This window comes from Capricornis sumatraensis, chromosome 18, assembly GCF_032405125.1.
Source record: "Capricornis sumatraensis isolate serow.1 chromosome 18, serow.2, whole genome shotgun sequence".
Taxonomy (NCBI): Eukaryota; Metazoa; Chordata; class Mammalia; order Artiodactyla; family Bovidae; genus Capricornis; species Capricornis sumatraensis.
In genome coordinates, this window is record NC_091086.1 from 30,607,732 (window position 1) to 30,632,592 (window position 24,861).

At 36.6% G+C, this 24,861-nt stretch overlaps 1 protein-coding gene across 1 annotated transcript in view; it reads right to left on the reverse strand.

Moving 5' to 3' along the window:
* MTREX (Mtr4 exosome RNA helicase) overlaps positions 1-24,861 on the reverse strand; it is a 92,365-nt gene that overhangs the window by 24,820 nt on the left and 42,684 nt on the right. Inside the window, exons 16-21 of the mRNA XM_068990609.1 lie at positions 22,100-22,250; positions 14,794-14,966; positions 14,135-14,203; positions 5,276-5,404; positions 2,250-2,360; positions 1,021-1,209 (exon numbers count right to left, since the gene is read on the reverse strand). Coding sequence (XP_068846710.1) covers positions 1,021-1,209; positions 2,250-2,360; positions 5,276-5,404; positions 14,135-14,203; positions 14,794-14,966; positions 22,100-22,250 — 822 coding nt within the window. The remainder of the gene's footprint in view (positions 1-1,020; positions 1,210-2,249; positions 2,361-5,275; positions 5,405-14,134; positions 14,204-14,793; positions 14,967-22,099; positions 22,251-24,861) is intronic.

A 24,861-nucleotide genomic window follows, 5' to 3' on the forward strand; every position in this document is an offset into this window, starting at 1 on the left:
AATGATATTTGGTTATACAGAGATTCTAGCTGAAGAGAAGTGGATAGTGGAAAGAAATGTGTTCACTTCAACAAGCTTTTTCTAAATTCGTTATTCAGAATGGCTATAAGAATGCTTTAACTGGCTAGAGAACACAGCTAGTTACCCTAAAAAGGTGAACTACTACTTTATACCACTAGACCAGCTATAATTAAAAATGCAGACAATAAAAAATGTTGGGGAGGATGTGGAGAAACTGGAACTTTAATAAGCTGCTGAGAATATAAAATGGTGCAGCCACTTTGGAACACAGTTTGGCAGTTTCTCATAAAGTTAAACACAGAGTTCCTCTATGACCCAGCAATTCAACCCAATTCCATCTAAGGGAAATGAAAACATATGTCCACACAAAAATTGTACACAAATGTTCATAGCAGTATTATTCATAACAGCCAAGAAATGGAAAAATTCCAAATGTTCATCAGCTGATGAATGGTAAACAGAATGTGGTATAACACATACATAAGGGATTATTTTTCAGCTATAAAAAGGAATAAAATACAGATTCATGCTACAACATGGATGAATCTTGAAGACGTTAACTAAGAAGGCAAACACAGATGCCACATATTGTATTATTTACATGAAAGCTCCAGAACAGGCAAATCCATAAGGCAAAAATGAGATCTGCAGCTGCCAGGGACTGGAGGGTAGGGAAATGGGGAGTGACTGCTAACAGGGATGAGGTTTCTTTTGTGGGTGATGAGAATGTTCTGCAGTTAGATAGTGGTTATAGTTGCAGACCATACTGTGAATACACTAACAACCACTAAATGGTATGCTTTAAAGGGATGAATGTTATGCTATGCGAATGGTATCTCAATTAAAGCGATCAACTTTTTTCTGCTGGTAAGAATTGATAGCTAGGCACCTTCTTGCTTTAGCTGATGAAACCAATAGAAAAATAAAATGAAAAAATATATATACTCTCTCATATAGTGAAATACATAGAATTCTATGATAAAAATGTTTCTGCCATACCTGCGCTTTTTTTTCACAAAGTGTATACACAGTTTCCAAATTTGGATCATTGTGAAGAGGATGAGAATACATTCGATGCTCAAAGGCCTCTACTTTCTGGATAACTTTTTTCAGTCCTTGATCCTGAATGCCCATGTCATCAATAGGGTCTAATAAGGGAACACCATCAGGAAAACGTTTCTGAACTTCCTGAAACAAAATATTTAAAATTCATTTTTCACCTCACAGGTAATATTAGTTAAGACTAAGCTAAACCAGTATTTCCTTTATGTTTTTCCTATGCACATAGACATGTATTATAATTCATTAATAATTCTAATATTTAGAGTTTAGTGTGGCACAACTTACTGATAAAACCATTACTGTACATTTACTGCTGTAACTTCTTGCCATTATAAATAATCCTGAATTGAACATCTCAAGTGTAAATTTTTTTCAATTTTCTGATTACTTCTTTGGGCTGATTCTTAGGGAGCATGGTACTGAGTTGAAAGACTTAAAAAGACAAACTTTTTAAGGGATCCAGATCCCCACTGCTACATTTTTTTTCTCTAACATGATTTAAATATTAAATGTAATAAACATGTGAATTCAGAGAAGAGAGAGTTTATTACAGCCTGATATCCCATTGGAAGACTATAGGATTTGGTCAGTTAGAAATTTAAAAAAAAAGGTTACCCACAAAACTGTTTGTAAAATTGTTAAGAGAATTATTCATTTTAGAAGCCCACATATGGACCAAAGCTTAAAAATTCCTACTGTACATGAAAAGCATCCAGTTTTCTCAGATTTTAGTGTATGGCCTTTGCTACATAGTAAATGTTCTTCAAATATTTATTTACTAACCAACTAATAATTTTCCATAAGACTATTTTATCCATGCATTAATCAAAAGTCCAGGCACATGATTTTATATATAAAAACTTTTAACACACTCTATAGTTACTTTCATTCATAACCAGTAAAGCAAATGTATTTAACATACAACAGTGGTTACGTTTTACTTTGTGAGCCCTCCCTTAGACTAACTTGTTGGTAGATTCAAAGAGAGGGCAATCTACATATAGACCTGCTGCCACTATGTTTGTCAAAAATAACTGCCACTATTGGCAGTTTATAGTTTTCCTGAAAGAAAGCAATATATTTAAAAGCATATCAATTGCCTTGTTTTACAATCTATTTATATTTACATAAAATTTATATTTAATTTATAAAATTAATGTGCATACCTGTATTGATTTTAGAACACTCTGTCTGTTGTCCAGTGGTCGAAGGTCTTTGGGGATGTAAAGTCTAACACTGCTGATAGCAGACAGGAGATGCACCAAAACTGGAACAACCTACCAACAGAAAGTTTTATATATATATATATAACAACTAACATTGTACATTTTCAAATTCTGCCGTTTCTTAAATTTAGTTTGAATCCTTATAAGAAAATTGCATTTACATTATGTGACAGGTATTAATAAGTGGATAGCAACCATTGTGGAAGCTTATACCTTAACAGAAACTATTATTTTGTTTTAAATATATTTATTTATTTGGCTGCACCAGCTCTTAGTCACAGCATATAGGATCCAGTTTTCTGACCAGGCATCAAACACAGGCCCCCTGCACTGGAAGCCCAGAGTCTCAGCCACTGGACTATCAGGGAAGTCTCTAGAACTATATTTAAAAAGTAAAAACAAATTCAAATCTTTAAGTAACAAATGGTACATAAAAATAAGTGATTCCCTCAACAGAATCCATACTTCATTCATTTCTGCATCCCCAGTAACTGGTACTTTTTGAATATCTAAAAGTACTACAGCACTACAAATGAAGGAAAAACTAAGTGTAGATGGCCATGAAATATTCATGTAATCTCTGGATGGGCCAGAATGACTCTGTTAGACATAATCTTGAAAACCAACTATTTTCAAACTTTCCTCCATGCATGCTCCTGACAAGAATACCCTTCCCTCGTCATCACACTAAAGCTGGCGTGATAAAAGTAATTTTTAGAATACACTGTTTAAAGTGTTAACTTCTACTAATCAACTACTATCCAAAGCTAGCTATATTCTAAGCCATCTTATTTTTTCTGGAAAAATAAACTCAAGATTTCACAGACAAAAGAAACAGCCACTTTACAAAGTCTTACACAAATGCTGATGAAAAATTAAATTTGGCATTACATACACTTAAAATTAGAGAAGGGAAAGGTAACTATGGAAATCCCATTTCCTCCTCATATTTCATGTAAAAGAAACAGATTCAAACCAACCCTGAATAGTGCTACACAATCACTGTAGTTGAGAGATGAGATTTCCTTACAAACTGCCTATGGCATTATTTGCCTACATCCAGGAGTCCTACTGAAAATATTAATTTGCAAAAGCAACTAACATTATATATGTATTCAACTTCTTAAGGTATACTTTTCCTCCCTGTTTCATTCTATGCCTTTGCCATTCAACCACATCAGACAGAAAAACCAGGAGTTATTTTTAAAGAGGGCTATTCTGTGCTCTGCACATGCTGCTTCCATATCTTGGAATGCAGATGTAACTTTAAAAAGTTCTAACATTCCTAAAAATTTGCCTAAATTTCATTACTTCTTTTATAAGCTTACAACATGCACACATCTTTGATAAATCACCTCTTTGAGCACAAAACGCTCCCTTCGTATCTCTAAACCCCTTAAAGTCAGAGACTACGTGTATTGATGCAATTCAGGCTTATGCATGTCCACCTTAATTTCCTTAGTAAGACATGCTAAAGTAAACTGAATAGAAAATGTTTTTTTCAGCAGAGGAAAGATACTCAGTTTGCCCAGGGTTCAGTGAAGGCTTTTCTGTAGAGATTTCAATTGAACCGAATGAAATCGTATTATTAAGAGCTGCAAAGTTTCTCGTTATCTTTAAGTAACACAGGCACACATGTGCATGCTTAATAAAATCTGGGCCTAGAACACGGTAGACAACTAACAGTTTTCACCTAAAATACTAATTCCAATGAATTACTCATCAGATCATTTTCTTAGAAAGAGTCTAAGCTTTGAATGTAAAAGGAAGCCATGAATTATTATCAATCTATGCCAGGAGAGAAGGAGAAGGTTGGGATGTATGCCACATATTTGCCATTCCAAGTTGCAGCAACTTAAAAGATTCCTTTGGCTACAATGAATATATGCTAGATTGGGAGAATTTTAGCCTAATTTTAGGCAAGCAGTCAATTGATATATGTTAGGGAAAACTAAATCATGTAAGTTTCAATGGTGGTGGAATTCTAGAGAACAAATAAGAGTGAGGAACAAAGACCAAAGCTAGAAGGTATTCAAAATTACAGATAACACTAGGCTTTTAAATGATTATTTTGAAACGTTTAAGAAGATAGTCTTTCTAATACTGTCAACTCTGAGTCGCACATTCATTTCATCAATCCAAAGCAGCAGACTATGATGCTGCAGTGGCTGATTTTACTTTCCACAAACCAATGCCTATTATGACAAGTATCATTACAATGACCTTTCTTCAGAGACCTAGCCAATGTACCACATACTTAAAGCAATGTTTAAAAATAACAAAATTTCAGTATATTGGTCTACAAAAAGATACCTGAAAAGTCCTCAATAAGGTTTAATTACAATTACTCTATATTAATTATTTTAAAATAAAGCAAAAGCAAAAGCGAAGTTGCTCAGTTGTGTCCAACTCGTAGCAACCCCATGGACTGCAGCCTACCAGGCTCCTCCATCCATGGGATTTTCCAGGCAAGAGTACTGGAGTGGGTTGCCATTGCCTTCTCCGTTAAAATAAAATAGGTGACATTCAATATGGGTTTCTAATGTGGCAAACTGAATGCTTTGCACTTAATTAAAAGGACATGTAAATTAAATTATTTTAAGGAATCTTAGAACTTATTTTCAAAAGATTGGCTATTTTCAGTCATTATTTTCATAGGAATGCAAAAAAAAAGAGTATGGATGGAATAAAGTGTAAAATGAAACAATCACAAATTAATGATAAACATCTTTTTAGCCCAGGTAAATTCCAGCTTCATTACTAAATTCTCTTTATCCTTCACTATGTCACTAATTATCTTGCCATAATTTGATACAGGGATTAATCATCCTACTGGTTTTAGATAGCTTTAACAAACCTTGAAAACTTCCAATTTAGAAATCGTGAGACTGTTTATTTTAATCACATTCAGGAAATTCAGTGATTATAAATATCTGAAATCTAGAAATGAAAAGTAAAGTACAAACCTGCATCTCTCCTTTCTCATCAGACTTAGCTGGCTTTGCAGCCTCAGTAGCTGAATTTTTCAAGCTCTCTTTGCTACAACGCAGAAGTACTTCTACTACATATAACGGATCCAGTTCACCAGAATTAGGCTAGAAAAAAAACGGGATAAAAGTACATTAATTTTCAAAAACTGGCACACAAATTACAAGTTCCATGTGTACAGTAATTATGTTCTTGCATTTAGCACTATGACTGGCGTATACTACACAATGTTTCCTTCATGAAATGAAGCCTGTCTCTTCATTCTTCAACATGCTCCACTGGATGAGGAAACAGAGGAATTACCTGATATGAATTTAAACAGTATGATTACCATCACCTGATATGCCATCGTTAAGTTTCTAACCATCAGCTTATTACTATAGGTCAATTTATGCTAGGATTAGAAAACGAAACCGAAAGAATGATCAGTATCAGAAAATAAATATGTATCTTCAAATAACTCTAATTAAACAAGATGAAAAATACACCGAGGAGATTATTTTAGTTTTTGATTCAATATTTGAATAATCTCTTTTGTATAAAAATTAGGTAAATAGAGAAATTATTTTTTTCATTGAAGTAGAGTTTACAGTTTACATCTGGTGCCTCAGATGGTAAAGAATCTGCCTGCAATGCGGGAAACCCGGGTTTGATCCCTGGGTTAGGAAGATCCCCTAGAGAAGGAAATGGCAACCCACTCCAGTATTCTTGCCTGGAGAATCCCATGGATAGAGGAGCCTGGCAAGCTACAGTCCATGGGGTTGCAAGGAATCAGACACGACTGAGCAACTTTCACTTTCACAGTTTACAGCATTTACAAAGCTGTATTCATTTCTGCTAAACAATTCAGTTATACATACAGTGCAATCTTTTTATATTCTTTTCCATCATGGTTTATCCCAAGATATTGAATATAGTTCCTTGCGCTATATAGCAGGACCGTGTTGTTTATCCATTCTACATCAGTAGCTTGCACCTGCTAATCCCAAACTGCCATTCCATCCCTCTTCTACCTCGCTCCCTCTTGGCCACCACAAGTCTGGTCTCTATTTCTGTGAGTCTGTATCTGTTTTAGATAGATTAACTTGGGTCATATATTAGATTCCACATATAAATGGTATCATGTTTGTCTCTCTCTTTTTGACTCATTAGTATGATAATCTCTAGTTCCATCCATGCTACTGTGAGGGGCATTATTTCATTCTTTTTATGGGCTGAACAGTATTCTATAATATACAGGTATCACATCTTCTCTATTCATTTATCTGTTGATGGAAATTTAGACTGTTTCCAAGTCTTGGCTATTGTGAATAATGAACACAGGAGTACATGTATCTTTTGGAATTATAGCTTTGTCCAGATATATGACAGGAGTCAGATTGCTGGATCATATGGCAACTTCGGTATTCAGTATTCTTGGGCTTTCCTGGTGGCTTGGATGGTCAAGAGTCCGCCTCCAATGTAGGAGACTTGGATTCGATCCCTGGGTTGGAAAGATCCGCTGGCGAGGGGCGTGGCAACTCACTCCAGCATTCTTGCCTAGAGAATCCCCATGGAGAGAGGAGACTGGCGGGCTACGGTCCATGGGGTCACAAAGAGGTGGACAAAACTGAGCGACTAAGCACAGCACAACATGGCAACTCTACTTTTAGTTTTTTGATGAGCCTCCATGCCGCCTTCCACAGTGGCTACACAAATTTACATTCCCACCAAAAATACAGGTAGCTTGCCCATAATGGGTAGTTATTTTGATGGAGAGGGGAACAGGGAAAGAAGTGATTACTCAATCTCCTCCTATCCCTCCTGCACAGACTTATGCAAAAATTGTCAAGAAATACCCATTAATTCATGCTTACAACCTATTTCTGTATTAACCTACGAATTTGCCTAAGAACAGTAAAATATATCTCCAAAACAAATCAAAAGTATAATCATAATCAATCAAACCTCTGAGTACAAATTTCTTCAAAGAAAGCATAAATGGTTTTCCAATTCAAAAGGGAAACTAGTTTTGTCTCAGCATGTTTTTTTTTTCCAAATATGATTATTTTTAAAGGAGTTTTAAAACAATTTTCAGTGTAGTATAGATACAAAGCAAAGACAGTACGCTGAACTACCAAAACCACTTACAACATTACAGAGATATTCTCAAGTATTAGTATGGAAAATCATTCCAAGCTGCCTTTTTTGCAGCATTAAATGAAAACTTGCTGTTACATTTATTTCCTAAGATGATAAAGCTTTTCTCAGTATACGTTTTCTATCTGATAAAGATAAATAATATCATCCTTCACATAAGAGAAATATACTTTTGATAAGATTGTAGAATGTAAAGAAACAACATGAAATATTGATGACACATTTTTATCTCCTTAAAACGCTTTAAAATATTTTCTTCTGAAGTATACATTTTCTCTCTGCAGACCAAGAATGTAATGTCACCTGCCAAATGAGAAAACAAAGAATGGTGCATCCATTACTGACTGCAGCCACCCCTGATGGTGGATTCTGAGGGAAACTCAGGATTAAGACAAAACAAGCTGTCAGCCATCAGCCTCTGCAGCCACCCCATCCCAATGGTTCACTCTGAGGGGACTGGGACAGAGAAAAACAGGACAGTTAAGGTGCATATCAAAGGAACAATATGAATAAGCCCAGATTCTTGCATCTTCCCAAACACAGTTAAATTCATTAACTGAAGGTGTCTGATTTTCTTTAATTAACAGCAGTAGCTCTGACTACCTAATTTTTGTTTACAAAAACTTTCCATGTATCTGACTCCACCCTTCCCTCTTCAAAACAATCCCTCAAAGCTATCTGAGGTTGTTTCTTTGGCTTAAGTCCTCTGCAAGTCTGCCAAATTAAACAGTTCTCAACTTTCAGGGTATGCATGTTTTTTCCTGAAGGCAGTTTTGGTGACCAACAAACAGACTTGGAGTATAGGACTTCTCTCCTTTGTCTGATTTCCATGAAGAGCCAGAGTCTTGGTACTAGCAGAGGTCAAATGGGTCTGTCTCCCTCCTTGCAGACAAGATATTTGGTAATAAATTCCTCTTTGGGGGAGTAGGTTATCTTTGAAACTCAGCTGAACAATACTGGGAAGATTTTTACTCACTTTAGACACTGAGTGGGTTACCCTCAGTTGAAAGACACTAAGAAGACTTTGCTCAGTTAAAAGACACTGAGTAAGATTGGACTGGTTAATGTTGTGGAAGATGGGCTTGCTGTTTTCCTTGAACTGACTCAGTTCAGTTCAGTTGCTCAGTCGTGTCCGACTGTTTGCAACCACATGGACTGTAGCATGCCAGGCCTCCCTGTCCATCACCAACTGCCGGAGTTTACTCAAACTCATGTCCATTGAGTCGGTGATGCCATCCAACCGTCTCATCCTCTGTCATCCCCTTCTCCTGCCTTCAATCTTTCCCAGCATCACGGTCTTTACAAATGAGTCAGCTCTTCACATCAGGTGGCCAAAGTACTGGAGTTTCAGCTTCAACATCAGTCCTACCAATGAATACCCAGGACCGATCTCCTTTAGGATTGACTGGTTGGATTTCCTTGATGTCCACGAGACTCTCAAGAGTCTTCTCCAACACCACAGTTCAAAAATATCAATTCTTCAGCACTCAGCTTTCTTTATAGTCCAACTCTCACATCCATACATGACTGCTGGGAAAAACCACAGCCTTGACTAGACAAACCTCTGTTGGCAAAGTAACGTCTCTGCTTTTTAATATGCTGTCTAGGTTGGTCATAACTTTTCTTCCAAGGAGTAACTATCTTTTAATTTCATGGTTCCAGTCACCATCTGCAGTAATTTTGGAGCCACAAAAAATAAAGTCTGCCACTGTTTCTCCATCTATTTGCCATGAAGTGATGAACCAGATGCCATGATCTTTGTTTTCTGAAAGCTGAGCTCTAAGTCAACCTTTTCATTCTCTTTCACGTTCATCAAGAGGCTCTTTAGTTCTTCTTCACTTTCTGCCATAAGGGTGGTGTCATCTGCATATCTGAGGTTATTTATATTTCTTCCAGCAATCTTGATTCTAGCTTGTGCTTCATCCAGCCCAGCGTTTCTCATGATGTACTCTGCATATAAATTAAATAAGCAGGATGACAATATACAGCCTTGACGTACTCCTTTCCAGATCTGGAACCAGTCTGTTGTTCCATGTCCAGTTCTAACTCTTGCTTCCTGACCTTGCATACAGGTTTCTCAAGAGGCAGGTCAGGTGGTCTGGTATTCCTATCTCTTTCAAAATTTTCCACAGTTTATTGTGATCCACACAGTCATAGGCTGTGGTGTAGTCAATAAAGCAGAAATTGATGTTTTTCTGGCTCTCGTGCTTTTTTGATCCAGCAGATGCTGCAATTTGATCTCTGGTTTCTCTGCCTTTTCTAAATCCAGCTTGAACAACAGGAAAGGACCCAGGAGAAAGGAGCAGTGACCCCACAAGAGACTGTCCTGGACTTGCCTGTGGGTGTCCAGGAGTCTCCAGCAGAGGTGTGGGTCGGTGGTGGCCTGCTGCAGGGTTGGGGGCACTGAGTGTAGCAGTACATGCATGGGATCTTTTGAGGGAGGTCACCATTATCTTCATTAAAGTGAAAGTAAAGCCACTCAGTCGTGTCTGACTCTTTGCAACCCCATGGACTGTAGCCTACCAGGCTCTCCCTCCATGGGATTTTCCAAGCAAGAATACTGGAGTGGGTTGACATTTCCTTCTCAAGTGGATCTTCCTGACCCAAGGATCAAACCCGGTCTCCTACATTGCGGGCAGATTCTTTACCAACTGAGCCCCCAGGGAAGTCACTGGAGAAGGGAATGGCAGCCCACTCCAGCAGTCTTGCCTAGAGGGTTCCATGGACAGAGAAGCCTGGCAGGTAAAGAGTCAAACACAACTGAGCAAGTAACACTTTCACTTCACTTTTACCTACTTCCTACCTGGTAAAGTGAGGGCTTCCCTTGTGGCTCAGCTGGGAAAGAATCTGCCTGCAACGCAGGAGACCTGGGTTTGACCCCTGGGTTGGGAAGATCCCCTGGAGAAGGGAAAGGTACCCACTATAGTCTTCTGGCCTGGAGAATTCCACGGACTTCATAGTCCATGGGGTTGCAAAGAGTCAGACACAACTGACATGACTGTAGCCTGCCAGGTTCTTTTGACCATGAGATTCTCCAGGCAAGAATACTGGAGTGGGTTGCCATGCCCTTGGATCTTCCCAACTCAGGGAGAGAACCCAAGTTTCTTGCATTGCAGGCAGATTCTTTACCATGTGAGCCATATTGATACACAAAAGACCCCAAATAACTAAAACAATCTTACACGCTCCAATTCAAAACTATACTATAAAGCTGCAGTCATCAAAAATGCATGGCAGACACACAAAAAAGACACAGATCAATGGAACAGAATAGAGTTCAGAAATGTACCCACACTTATACTGGCGATTAATTAATCTACAACAAAAGAGGCAAGAATATACAATGAGGGAAAGACAGTCTCCTCAACAAATGGTGTTGGGAAAACTGGACAGCTATATGTGAAAGAATCAAACCAGACTACTTTCTTGCACTGTACACAAAAATAAACTCAAAATGTATTAAGGACTCAAATGTAAGGTATGAAACCATAAAACTGCCAGAATAAAACACAGGTAATGAAGTCTTTAACACTGGTCTTAGTAATATTTTTTCAGACCTGTCTCCTCAGGCAAGGGAAATAAAAGCAAAAATTAAAAAAAAGGGACTACATCAAACCAAAAAGGTTTTGCTCAGTGAAGGAAACTATCAACAAAACTTAAAGATCACCTACTGAATGGTGAAAGATATCTGCAAATGTTATATCCAGTAAGAGGTTAGGTGGCTCAGTGATGCAGAATCCTCCTGCCAAGCAGGAGATGCAGATTCAATCCCTAGGTCAGGAAGACCCCCTGGAGAAAGAAATGGCAACCAACTCCAGTATTCCTGCCTGCAAAATGCCATGGACAGGAGCCCAGCAAACTACATGCAAGTGAGATGAACTACAGGCGAGTCCACGGGGTCTCAGAGTCAGACACAACTTAGTGACTAAAGAACATACAACTTGGTATCAAAACAAACAAACAAAAAACATAACTGAAAAATGGCAGAGGAGCTGAGTAGACATTTTTCCAAAGACGACATACACATGGCCATTGGGTACATGAAAAGATGCTCAACATCACTAATCATCAGGGTAATGCAAATCAAAACCACAATGAGGTATCATCTCACATCTGACAGAATAGCTATTATCAAAATGGCAAGAAATAAGAACTTGTGGAACAAAGGGAATCCTTGTGCACTGTTGGCGGGAATGTAAATCGGTGACAGTTCCTCAAAAAGGTAAACATATAACTACCAAATGATCCAGCAATTTTGTTCCTGAGTATTTATTTGAAGAAAACAAAAACACTATTATCCAAAAGGAAATGTGCCTGCATCCCTACATTCTTTGCAGCATTACTGTATATCTTACAACAGTCCAGATGTAGAAGCAAGCCAAGAAGAGTCCATTGATAGAGGAAAGGATAAAGATGTCTCTCATACACATAAACACATGGGAACAGTACTAAGCCATGAAAAAAAGAATGAAATTTTCCCATTTGCGGCAACATGGATGCACCTGGAAGGATTTATGCTAAATGAGAGATGCCAGGCAGGGAATGACAAATATGGGATGATTTCACTTAACTGTGGCATATGAAAAACAAAACTAACCAACAAACATAACTGAATGGTAACAGTCACTGATGCAGAGAGAAGATGGCTGTCAGAGGACAGGGAGGAGGGAGAGGAAAGAAGTAGGCGAGGGAGATTAAGCGTTACAAATTTTCAGTTATAAAATAAATAACTCATAGGCATGAACTGTACAGTGTGGGGAATACAGCCTGTATCTTTTCATGGTGACAACTAAAAGTATCAAGGTGAACACTTTGAAATGTATAGAAATACATCATGCTGTGTAACAGGAACTAATAGTGTTGTGGGTTAATTGTGTTTCAAAAACAAACTCATAGAGAAAGAAATCAGATTTTTGGTTATCAGAAGCAAGAGTGAGGGAAGGAGGAATGAGATGACAGTAATAAAAAAATACAAACTTAGAGTTGTAAGATAAATATTAGGGACATAAGGTACTACATGATATATATAATAAACAGTGCTATAGGTTATAAACAAAAGTTGAGAGTAAATCCTAAGAATTCTCATCACATGGAAAAGTTTAAAAATCTTTTAATGTTTCGACATGTGGTGATGGGTGTTCACTTAATGTATTGTGATAATCATTTCATGATGTATATAAGTCAAATCATTATGTTGTACACCTTAAATTTATATAATGCTATATATAAACTGTATCTCAATAAAACTGAAAGATAAAAAAAAGCCAAGCAAATCAATCAACCAATTAACCTTCAATGCCCTGCTACTGCTTTCAAATGTTTCAAATCCAGACCCAACATACTTAAAATCTGTATTTTAAGTACTTTTGGTGATTAATCTCAATACTTTGATTCTTCTCCTTCCCTTAATCTGAAGTGTTCTGCACCTGCTGCATACTACTTCTACCAGTGAATATCCATGAAATGAAATTCTAATCAGTGTTTAAGGTTCTGTTTAAAACTTCAAAAGTTCTCTTCCTCCTCAGGTGCCATCTCAAACAGCTCACACAAAATATCTTCCTCCTCCTGCTCTAAATGCACTCTGTTTATGTCTTTATTGAAGTATTTCATATATTGCCATGTTATTTTCACTATTTGCTATGTTCACCAAATAAGTAAGTATAGGGATTCTGTGTCTGTAGTCAATGAATGCTTCATAAATTAGAATAAAATGAGACAATGAGTGTGACAATACTTTGAAAAAAATTTTTGTAAATTAATAATTGTTAATGAAAGTCATCTATGAAGATGGTAATAGTAAACTAAATATCTTTAAGAAGCTATTCAGTAGGATTAACCATAGACCATTAATCAAAACAGCTACCACAAACCTAGGAACTTTGTTTCTCCACAAGAAATGGCATCAGTATCTCAAATTTCCTTTACATATTTCAGAACTAACTTTCAATTCTAAAACTTATTTCTCAACTACCTTTACACAAAGGTGGGATTAATAAGTTAATGATAACAAACTCATGAAATGATCAACCTTAAAACACTGTAAATGTCACCTTATGCAAACCTTTCATTTTAAAAATAAGGAAAAATAGGCATGGAGATACAAAATGTCTTGCCTGAGGTCACTTACTGGCACCTGTTTAGTTGGTGCCTACAACTAGTAAAGAAAATATAATAGACAGGAAGGCTGATTTAATTGAGGTGATCATTCTTCTAACATTATTAAAATTATCCCTGATTTTATATGAGTGACATTTTCAAAGTATTTAAATAAATAATGACCAAAATCAACTTTATTATTGCCTTCATATGAATTAGAAAGAATAATTAAAATTGACCAGCTTTCCTAAGGTCATGCTTTTAAGTCTCTGATATATACCCATACCGAAATTCTAATTTTCAGTGTCAGATGCTAATTTATTCTAATATTCAATTTATAGGAAACGTATTAAAAAGGACTGGTGAACTCAGAGAAAAAATATAAAACAGTCATGAAATTAAAATCTGTGATAGTGTTAGGAAAATAACCATACCACTTTAACGATAAAATCTATGATTAATTGAAAAATTAATTCCTTATATAGACTTTATTATAGCTTCTCTTAAGGTAATGCTATTTCTAATCTGATTGATTTTCTGATCCTGAAAAAATATTTCACTAAAAATTTATATACAATTCTACTTTCAGGACAACAGTTTACCTTAACATTGGATTTCTTTGAGAAATTCACCACTACACCCCAACCAAAATCATCTCCTTCATTCTTCACCTGAAAAGAAAGTAAAGCAAGTACAAAAGAGTATTTATGTTAAAAGGCAATTGAGATGTCATGCCCACATTATAGGCTAATAAAACATTCTGAGTTTTCCTGATAAAATTTTTTTTTTAAAGATCCCTATTAAACTTAAAAAAAAAAAAAAAAAGACACTGACACTACAGAAAGAAATCACTGCCGAATTTCACAGGCTTTCCAGGAAGCAACAGGAATCTTTCAGTTGGCAAAAAACTGTGAAAAATGGTATCTTGTATTTGTTCGGAATATATGTGAAATCTTTGATAACTAATGAATTCATCCAGGTCTTAAAACCGCCTTATTCTTGGATAGCATTTCTTAACCAGAAATATTTCATATTAATTCCAAAACTGTCTACGTTAGTTAATATTCCCATAAATGAAAACCAGTAGAGATTAAAAGGCCTTCAAATGACCCCTCCTTCCTTAATCAGTATCAGTTTTAATGTAAAACAGGTTAAACAATAAAATTTGTACAGATCAACTACTGTAGCAGGAAGCATCTACCTACTTTACTTTATCTAAAAAATACTAAGTATTGAACATTTTATAATAAAAATGACATACCTTTACCAAACGACCTGGCTGTAAAAAGGGTAAGCAATATTTTGGTTTGTGAATGTATTCTTCAATTTCTTTACCCAATTTGGCAAGCTGCTGTCTAATCTTGTAGTAGATGACTACACTTTCTTCATTTGGTATTACTATTTTATTATACTGTTCTTCTGAGTTCTTTACCTCTATAAATAAAACACATATACAGTATCAAGAAAGACATCTTATGTAGATTATACCAAGGACACATCTTTGGCTACTATAACTGTGGGGACTGTACTGCTACATATTGCACAGATTAAAAGCTCTGAGGAAAAGATTCAGAGACCCCCATAAAGCATGCTGCCTAGTTTCTCCCTTCTCTTTAATAGTTCTTCAGTCGCACTGGTACCATTTAGAATGCTCAACAGTTATATGTGGGTGTTGACTTCTCTACTTGAATAGCACAGAAGATTTCCACAGACAGTTATATTGAGTAGCACTATTTTGGATCTTCTAATATGGCGCTTTGACTCTGCAAAAAATCCATTTTGCTAATTTCATTAGGCTTCCACAATCACCTGGTACTATGTCTCTAATACAGAAGACAAAAAATTTAACTAGTTACCTCTCTACTCAATCAGTGGCTAAAACACTAGCCTTTTAGCAATTGTTCTTTTAGTTAATCTAAACATCTATGATGCCATCTTTCACCTAGTGCAGACCCACCTTCCTTGCTCATTTCCACTGTGAACAAACAGTATTTTTATTGGCATAAAACACACATAACATAAAATTTACCATTAATGACAGACAGTATACTCACAATATATGAAATCATCACTGTCAAGTAGTTTTAGAATATTTTCACTACCCCAAAAGAGAGTTCCAAACCCTTTTAGCGAACACTCATTCTCTCCTTCCCCTAGACCCCAGCAACCTTCCTGTTTGCATGAATTTACCTATGCCAGATATTCTATATATGAGGACGCATACATCGTGTGGCTTCTGTCTTTGGCTTCTGTAACTTAGCATAATGTTCTCAAAGATCTGACTTCCCTGGTGGCTTAGACAGTAAAGCATCTGGCTACAACGCGGGAGAGCTGGGTTCAATCCCTGGGTCGGGAAGATACCCTGGAGAAGGAAATGGCAATCCACTCCAGTACTCTTGCCTGGAAAATCCCATGGATGGAGGAGCCTGGTAGGCTACAGTCCATGGGGGTTGCAAAGAGTCGGATACGACTGAGCGATTTCCCTTTCCCTTTCTTTCTTTTCTCAAAGATCATCCATGTTGTAGCATGTATCAGTACTTCATTTCTTTTAATGGTGAAATAACATCACTCTATATGGGTATACCATTTTGTTTAACAGTTGATGGGCATTTGGACCATTTCTACCTTTTGGCTGTAATGTTGCTATGAATTTCCACACACCGATTTTTGTTTGAACATACTTCCAACTCTTTTGGTTATGTATACCCGTTAGTAGAGGGCACCATTGGGTCTCATGGTAATTCTATACTTAACTTGCTCTGCTGTGCTTAGTTGTTCTGTTGTGTCTGATTCCTTGCAACCCCACCAGGTTCCTCTGTCCATGGGAATTCTCTAGGCAAGAATACTGGAGTGGGTTGCCATGCCCTCCTCCAGGGGATCTTCTCAACCCAGGGATCGAACCAGTGCTAAACTGTTTTCTACAGTAATCACACCATTTTGTCAATTACTTAAAAAAACAACAACAAAAAACCCATCCTAGTGAGTGTGAAGTGGTATCTCAATGTGGTTATCATATGCATTTCCTTAATGACTAATAATGTTGAACATCTTTACATGTACTTATGTGTTTTTGTTGGAGTAATGTCTATTCAAATCTTTTGTCCATTTGAAAATTAGATTATTTGCTTTTTGTTGCTGAGTTCTAAGTGCTCTTTATATATTCTACATACCAGACTCTTAACAAATGCATGATTTGCAAGTATTTTCTCCTACTTTGTGGGTTTTCTTATTATTACTGCTGGTGTATGTTGAAGTGCAAATGTTTCAAAATTTAGACAAAATACTATTTATTCAATTTTTCTTTTGTTGCTTATACTTCTGGTGTCTTATCTAAGAAACCACTGGGAAATAGAAGTTTATGAGGATTTATACCTTTATTTTCTTCAAAGAGTTTTAAGGTTTCAGCTATTCCATTCAAGACATCCATCCATTTTCAGTTACGGTGTGGAGTAAGGGTCCAAATTCACTTTACTGCATGTGGCTATTCTACTGTCCTAGCAGCACTTGTTAAAAATGAACTGACACAGGGGCTTCCCTGGTGGTTAAGTGGTGAAGAATCCGCCTACCAATGCACAAGACACAGGTTCGATCCCTGGTCCAGGAAGATCCCACATACAGCAGAGCAACTAATGACACACGCTGCAACTCCTGAGCCTGTGCCCTAAAGCCTGTGGGCCACAACTACTGAGCTCACATGTCCCAACTACTGAAGCCCACGCGCCTAGAGCCCATCTCCGCAACAAGAGAAGCCACAGCAATGAGAGCCCATGCACCACAACTAAAGAGTGGCCCCTGCTTGCCACAACTAAAGAAAAAGTCCAAGGAGCAACAAAGACGCAGCAGGGCCAAAATTAATCCCCTGGCTCAACGGTGGGCAGCAAGTGCAATGCTCTTCTCTACAGTTCTTCTTGCACTTGACTTCTTTCTTAGAAAAATCAAAAGGAGCAGTTACAACATTTCTACTGTCCCTGGCCAGACCCCATGCAGAATATAAGATTTACCTTCAAGCACCACAATTTAAGAAAGACACATTTAGACATTTATAAAGCTGGCTGGAGACTGGACATGTAAGGAGACCCAGAGTTTGAAGACTACTTCCTCCTCCTCTAAGCCTATTTATTTTTATTAACTGCTTATTTTCAGTGACACCAGAGTCAAGATGCTGCAAAAGTCTACGTAAGTATTGAGACATGCTCTTTGGATTTTTTTTCTTTCCTTTTTTCTTTCGACCTCTAACTTCTGGTCTTTGATACCCTCTGAGGCATACTGCATCCTCCTGGTTATTTTTAATGAACTGCCCTACTTCTTACAAGAATCATGTTCCTTTCACTTGAGAATAGAAGCCTATTCTTAACACATGTTACAGCAGTAAACATAATCAGAAAAATATATGACTTTAAAAAATTGGTAGGCTAAAGTCAGTAAGAGGTTCTATGAGAAGGAAAACTATACACTGAGATGCTAATCTTGCTGCTCTACCAAAAGTTACAAAGCAACATTGCAGGTATCACTAGAATACTAAATAAGCACTGACAGGGGTTGTTTATGGAGAGATGATATACACATAGACTCTGCCTGAGGCCCCCATCCTCCACTCCAAAGCATTTCTGTTCTCAGACTACTTAACTAATGAATCAAAAGTTGGAAAGACATTTTAAGAAATCACATGTGTTTTGTAAGTAGGACTCTAACTACAGCTACATATCACTCTGAAGTGAAGTGAAGTCACTCAGCCGTGTCCGACTCTTTGCGATCCCATGGACTGTAGCCTACCCAGGCTCCTCAGTACATGGAATTTTCCAGGCAAGAGTACTGGAATGGGTTGCCATCTAGGAAGTTAATTTAGGTGCAGGCTGCTTTTTCCCAAATTAAGGACAGTATCTCTTTCTAGCCAATCAAAAAGTAGAGGAACCTCAGTATAAGTTGGTTTCCCTGCAGTGTACTGCCGTAACAGAGCCTCAGTATCTTAGGAAACAGAATGTGAGACATGCCCATAAACTCTTAGGACAATTTTCAACCAATTTTCCCCTTTTGAGGGAGAGATGGTGGTTCCAAAAATATATGTGTATCACATAAAACGTGCAATAGATAGAGCTGTGAGAGATGGAGAAATAAAATGCTACCCCCAGTACTGAGGAAATTTTATGAAAGGTTTAAGTTTAAATGGCTTTACTGATCTATGGCATTACTAACACTAATAAAATAGGTATTTACTGATCATTTAACATAAATGATCATATTTAATTTTCATGAATTGAATGAACTAGGTATTACTCCAATTGCATAACTAAGGCTGGTAGCTCAGTTGGTAAAGAGTCTGCCTGCAAAGCAGGAGACCTAGGTTCGATTCCTGGGTCGGGAAGATCCCCTGAGAAAGAAATGGCAACCCACTCCAGTATTCTTGCCTGGAGAATCCCATGAACATGGGTCACAAGAGTCAGACACAACTAAGTGACTAAGTACAACACAACAACACAAGGCTGAGGCAGTCTGGATTTAAATCCAGGTCTAACTCCACAGCTCTTGCTATTTAACCATAGCATTATCTATTAATGAATAAACAAAAAGATTAAAATGGAATCTGAATATTTAAGAACCACATTTATTTAAGAATGTACTCCAATACCAAACAGCAAAGTTCAACAAAGCAAAACCACAATTACTTTCCCACCAACATAACTTGAGAAAATACTTGGAGAATTCTGCCACTATCCTCTACTGTATCTGGGATATTTCCTATGGAATTACAAAAGAATAATAGAAGGTGAAGTTTAGAAAGTAATTTACCAAACTTTACCAAATAGGAAGGGTTAGGGAGGGATAAATTGGGAGCAAGGGATTAACAGAGGCACACTACCATATAAAAAATAAACAGGGTTTTACTATATAGCACAGGGAACTGTATTCAGTAATCTGTAATAAACTATAATGGAAAAGAATTTTTTAAAAAAGAATATAGATTTATACATATACATGTGTGTATAACCAAATCACTTTGCTATATACCTAAAACTAACACAATATTATATAAATCAACTATATTTCAATTTTTTAAAGTAATTTAATAACTGTTCAAATATACTATTTTTATCGAAAAGGGAAAAAAGCAAAAGTAAGTGTACCAAGGTACACCCTATTTCTTTTGGTTATTCAGTCTTTCTGACTGTATGTGCATGTATAATTATCTTAATCATGAATGATAGTGCTAACTGCCTTGGAGGAATATTTTAAAGTTTCATTCTTTTTAGTGAAAATATTTAAGGTGGCTTGTAACTATATACTTGACTCAACAACAGCCATTTGAAATTTCTATGAACTAAAGTAAAATTAATGACTTTCCTTCTTCAGTATCAATCTAATTTCAATACCTCCTTAATTTAAACCCAAATCCACACTGTACTTAAATTCTGTTGATTTTTTAATTCTATTATCACATATTATTTTTTGCATGAAGGCAGATTTATAGCTCCTTTAAAATCACAATTCTTTGAAACAAGAATCATCCTTTCTCCTTGCTAAGGCTATGGATTATTATCAAGACAAACTATATTAAATACTTAACAAGAAAATAATATTGGGTTGGCTAAAAAGTTCATTTGAGTTTTCCTGCAATGTCTCATGGAAAACTGAACAAACTTTCTGGCCAACCCAATAAAATGTAAAGTGATCTAAAATTATATTTGTGATTAATTTTATATGATGTGTTTTAAAGATTCAATCAATGGCTTTGCTTCTGGAAATATAAGAAAGGGCTTCCCTGGTGGCTCAGATGGTAAAGAATCTGCCTGCAATGCAGGAGAGCCAAGTTCGATCCCTGGGTTGGGAAGATCTACTAGAGAAGGGAATGGCAACCCACTCCAGTATTCTTACAGAGGAGCCTCATGGGCTACTGTCCATGGGGTCGCAAAGAGCTGGACATGACCGAGCAACTAACACACACACACACACACACACACACACACACACACTTCTTAAAATAAGTCAGCTCAAGTGTTTTCTCATCCATGTTTGGCAGAAAAGTTACTGCTGCTGCTAAGTCGCTCCAGTCGTGTCTGACTCTGTGCGACCCCATAGATGGCAGCCCACCAGGCTCCCCCATCCCTGGGATTCTCCAGGCAAGAACACTGGAGTGGGTTGCCATTTCCTTCTCCAATGCATGAAAGTGGAAAGTGAAAAGTGAAAGTGAAGTTGCTCAGTCGTGACCAACTCTTAGCGACCTCAGGGACTGCACCCTACCAGGCTCCTCCGTCTATGGGATTTTCCAGGCAAGAGTACTGGAGTAGGTTGCCACTGCCTTCTCCAAGATAATTTACTACATCTACTCTTATAATCAAAAAGGCACGATTCATGCTTTAATAAAAACAGCATGGCTTAGTTAGGAACAGGACCAAGATTCTAATCTCAAACCTATCATCAATCAAATGTGTAACCTAATGTACTGATAACTTCTCTTATGCCTTATTTCTTTTACAGCTATAAAATGATGCCAAAGCTTATTCCAGAGCTATAGTTTGTAATGAAGAAGCTGCTCTTAATTAAGATGTAAGAAATTAAGAGGAAAGAGTTATGATCTCTCATCTAGGTAAGGGTAAAAAAAAAAATGTGAATTTAACTTACTTCAATGTTCCAAGTCTTTTTCACTTTAAGGCACACTATTATACTTTGTCTACTTTTAGCTACATGAAAATTGAGTGGTAGTGTCCTATCTACTTTTGATGGAAAGGTATTGTTGCTTTTATTATTAAACAACTCACAGGACATTTACAAAGTGAAATTACGTTGTCATTAAAAACTACACTTTCAAAGGATACTTGAAATTAACTTTAAAAAGCCAGAATGAGTGAGTCAGTGAATGTAAAGCATTTAACAGAATGCTAGGCATATGGTAAATGTTTAATAATTGATATTATAAATAGCATTGCTGTTATTACCAAAGCATTGTTAAATCTGACTTTGAAAAACAATATGAAAAATATGTATTAAAAAAAAAGGGAGAACCCAAAGTGTTAACAGTGGGCTGTGTGGCTGTCTGTGAGATCACAACTGAGCTTCAATTTCCTTTGTATCTTTTGCAAAATTTGTGTTTTTTTCTTTATGACTATGCATTATTTTTACAAGATTTACCCAAACCAGCGTTTTAAATCTTTCTTCTATTTTAGATTTTAATCAGCTCTAAATGATGATCAGCCATGCTATCTTCTAAAATAAGGATCAACACACAACACAGAGCTCTACTTGAACATAATTACCCATAGAACACTTACTTTTGGACTTCAGAAAGCATTATCTTAATTTTGTTATATCATTATTCACAAATGAGTTACTATGTGATATGTCTATAACAATAAAGTGTACTACATTCGAATTAGCAGTGGCCTCATGTTCTGACAGGGTTTTCTTACTTTCATTTTAAAATTTTCCAGGTGGGACATTACTGTACTTTTATGTAAGGACCAATTCTTGGCTTACCAGAAAAAAACCAAGGCCCAAAGCAGTCAATAACACATCCACCTTGCTATTTAGCCTACCCTAGCTAAATAAATCTATTATAGTAATTTTATACTTACTCTCTACTACTCCTGGAATTGCTCTATAATGCTGAAACTGGTAGAAGGATTTTTCCAACATGTACTCAGGATTAATTTCTTCTACTCGTAGTAAGTTCAAAACCATGTTGTAGGTCAAATGGAAAGCACTATTTAGAGGATCAGCTGAGCCCTAAGAGAGGAAAAAACATGTTAATGCTATAGGTTTTTCAAATAAATTCACACAAACATTTTAACCTCAAACTGCTTAATAATTTAGTCTAAATTAAAGAATACTATAGAAACATACTAAGTTCCTTCTTTTAAATGACCCACACAAAGTTGTAAAGGAGTAGTTTTTTGGGAAAGTGAAGGGGGGGAAAATCGCTAAATAAGACAGTAGTTAATATACTACTGGTCAAATACATTTAGCTGTCTGCCGTCTAGGCACTTGACAGGATTACACATTTTGCCCTCAGTGTGGAGGGCAAATCAGGTGTAGTGATGTATCACTTCCTGGCCAAATATTTAATTGGTGGTGTGAAAAGCTGTATTTTCCCTCCTGGCACAGTGACTGCTAGTATTCAAGACAGCGGTTTCTCTATCAGCTTGAATCCATAACCAATAATAAGCTGAGTCTCCTTTGTAAACCTGCGATGAGCAGGTTAAGAGAAACAAACCTTTCAGTTACTGAGATTTAGGTTTGTTACAGTAGCATAATCTAGCCTATGTTGACAGAGCACACTAAATTTATTTCATATAAAAATGAGCTACCTTGAAACTCTCAATTTCCTAGAATGATATAAAACTTTCTAGTATTTCCCCAAAATTTATAGGTCATTCTTTATCCACACTTTGACAATTCCTCTTTTTCTCCCTTACTGTAGCTATTACCAAAGAAGGGCCAGGCAAAATAAAACGTTTATCATAAAATAGTGTGACCTTAATTTGCAATATGGTTTATACCCAAAATACTTTCTAAAGATCTAAACTTTTCTCACAATGTTTCTTCAGGAATACTACTTTCTAAATGCAAATACTTTCTAAGATTGAAAATGATTATGTAGTTGTATAGGAGAAATGACCAACTTCTTAAAGATACATGCTAGAATACTTAGAAGTGTCACAAAATATTCATATCCCTAAATGGCATAGCAAAATATGCAGATACTCTTAAGGTATTTAGGAACTTTTAAACTGCAATCCATAAGCCAGCCTTATTGCATTCAGAATTATAAATATATGCATATAGGATTTTATGACAAGGAGTAGAACTTTCAACAGTCTCAAATGATCATATTCCTTAATTCCTGAAAAATCAAGAGCCATTTACCGTAGGGGGTTAGTAAGTCCCTAAAAACCTTAATTTGTATCCACTTTCCTAGAAAATAGAGCCAAACGGAAATGTGGAATTATATGAAAACCATATTCTTCAGAAAGAGGAATGAAAGACAACTTCCATCTACTTTGTAATTTTGCAAACAGACCAGTCTTTTTATTATTTTTTTTCCTTTCTACTCTTACTACCTTTAAGAAATTTGATGCTTCAATATTATAAGAGCTTATTTCCAACCTCAAGCTCTTTTATATTCCAGCTGTTGCAGAATACACCTATCTGAATTCTCCATCACATTAAACTCAACATAGCATTGTAACCGGAAAAGGCAATGGCAACCCACTCTAGTATTCTTGCCAGGAAAATCCCATGGACAGAGGAGCCTGGTAGGCCTGCAGTCCATGGGGTCCCTGAGGGTTGGACACGACTGAGTGGACTTCACTTTCACCTTTCCCTTTCATGCATTGGAGAAGGAAACGGCAACCCACCCAGTGTTCTTGCCTGGAGAATCCCAGGGACGGGGGAGCCTGGTGGGCTGCCGTCTATGGGGTCGCAGAGTCCCAGCAGCAGCAGCAGCATTGTAACACTGTATCCAGTGACCCCAGGATAACCCCAACTTATACATGATATACTGGCATAATCATTAACAGTCCCTTATTTCACTATTACAGTATTCTAATTTGGATACTAAAAATATGGCTATACAGCTTGCTCTCAGTATCCTCAGGCTCCCTATCTGAGGAGTTAATCAACTGTGGACTGAAAATACTTGGGAAAAAAATTGCAGAAAGTTACAAAAAGCAAAACTTGAATGTGCCATAGTGCACCAACAACTATCTACATTGTATTTACAGCTATTTAAATAGCATTAACACTGTAGTCCATACTATAACCTAGAGAAGATTTAAAGAAAAGGATGTATACAGGGTATACGCAAATACTATGACATTCATAAGAGACATGAACATCCCTGGATTTTGGTATTCTGGTATTGGGGAAGAGGTCCTTAAAACCAATCCCCTGAGAATACCAAGGATGACTGTAAAATACATACAGTGATTAAATACACATAACAGAATACTATTCAGACTTAAGGAAGAAAATTCTGCAATATGCAACAACACAGATGAACTCTAAGAACATTATGCTAAATGAAATAAGCCCATCATAGAAAGACAAATCCTGCATACTTCCATTTATATGAGGCATCTAAAAAAATCAAATTCATGGACTCAAAGAGTAGAATGATAGTTGTCAGAGACTGAGAGGAGGAGTAATTGGGAAGTTACTGATTAAAGAGCACCAAGTTGCAGTGAAGTGAGATAAACGAACTTTAGAGATTTGCTATACAATAGTCAATAACAACATAATTTTACAAAATAATAGTTTATGAAGAGAGTGGATCTCATGTTAAGTGTCCTTTCCACAATAAAATTTAAACTCCTCCCTTTAATTAAAGAGAACAGAA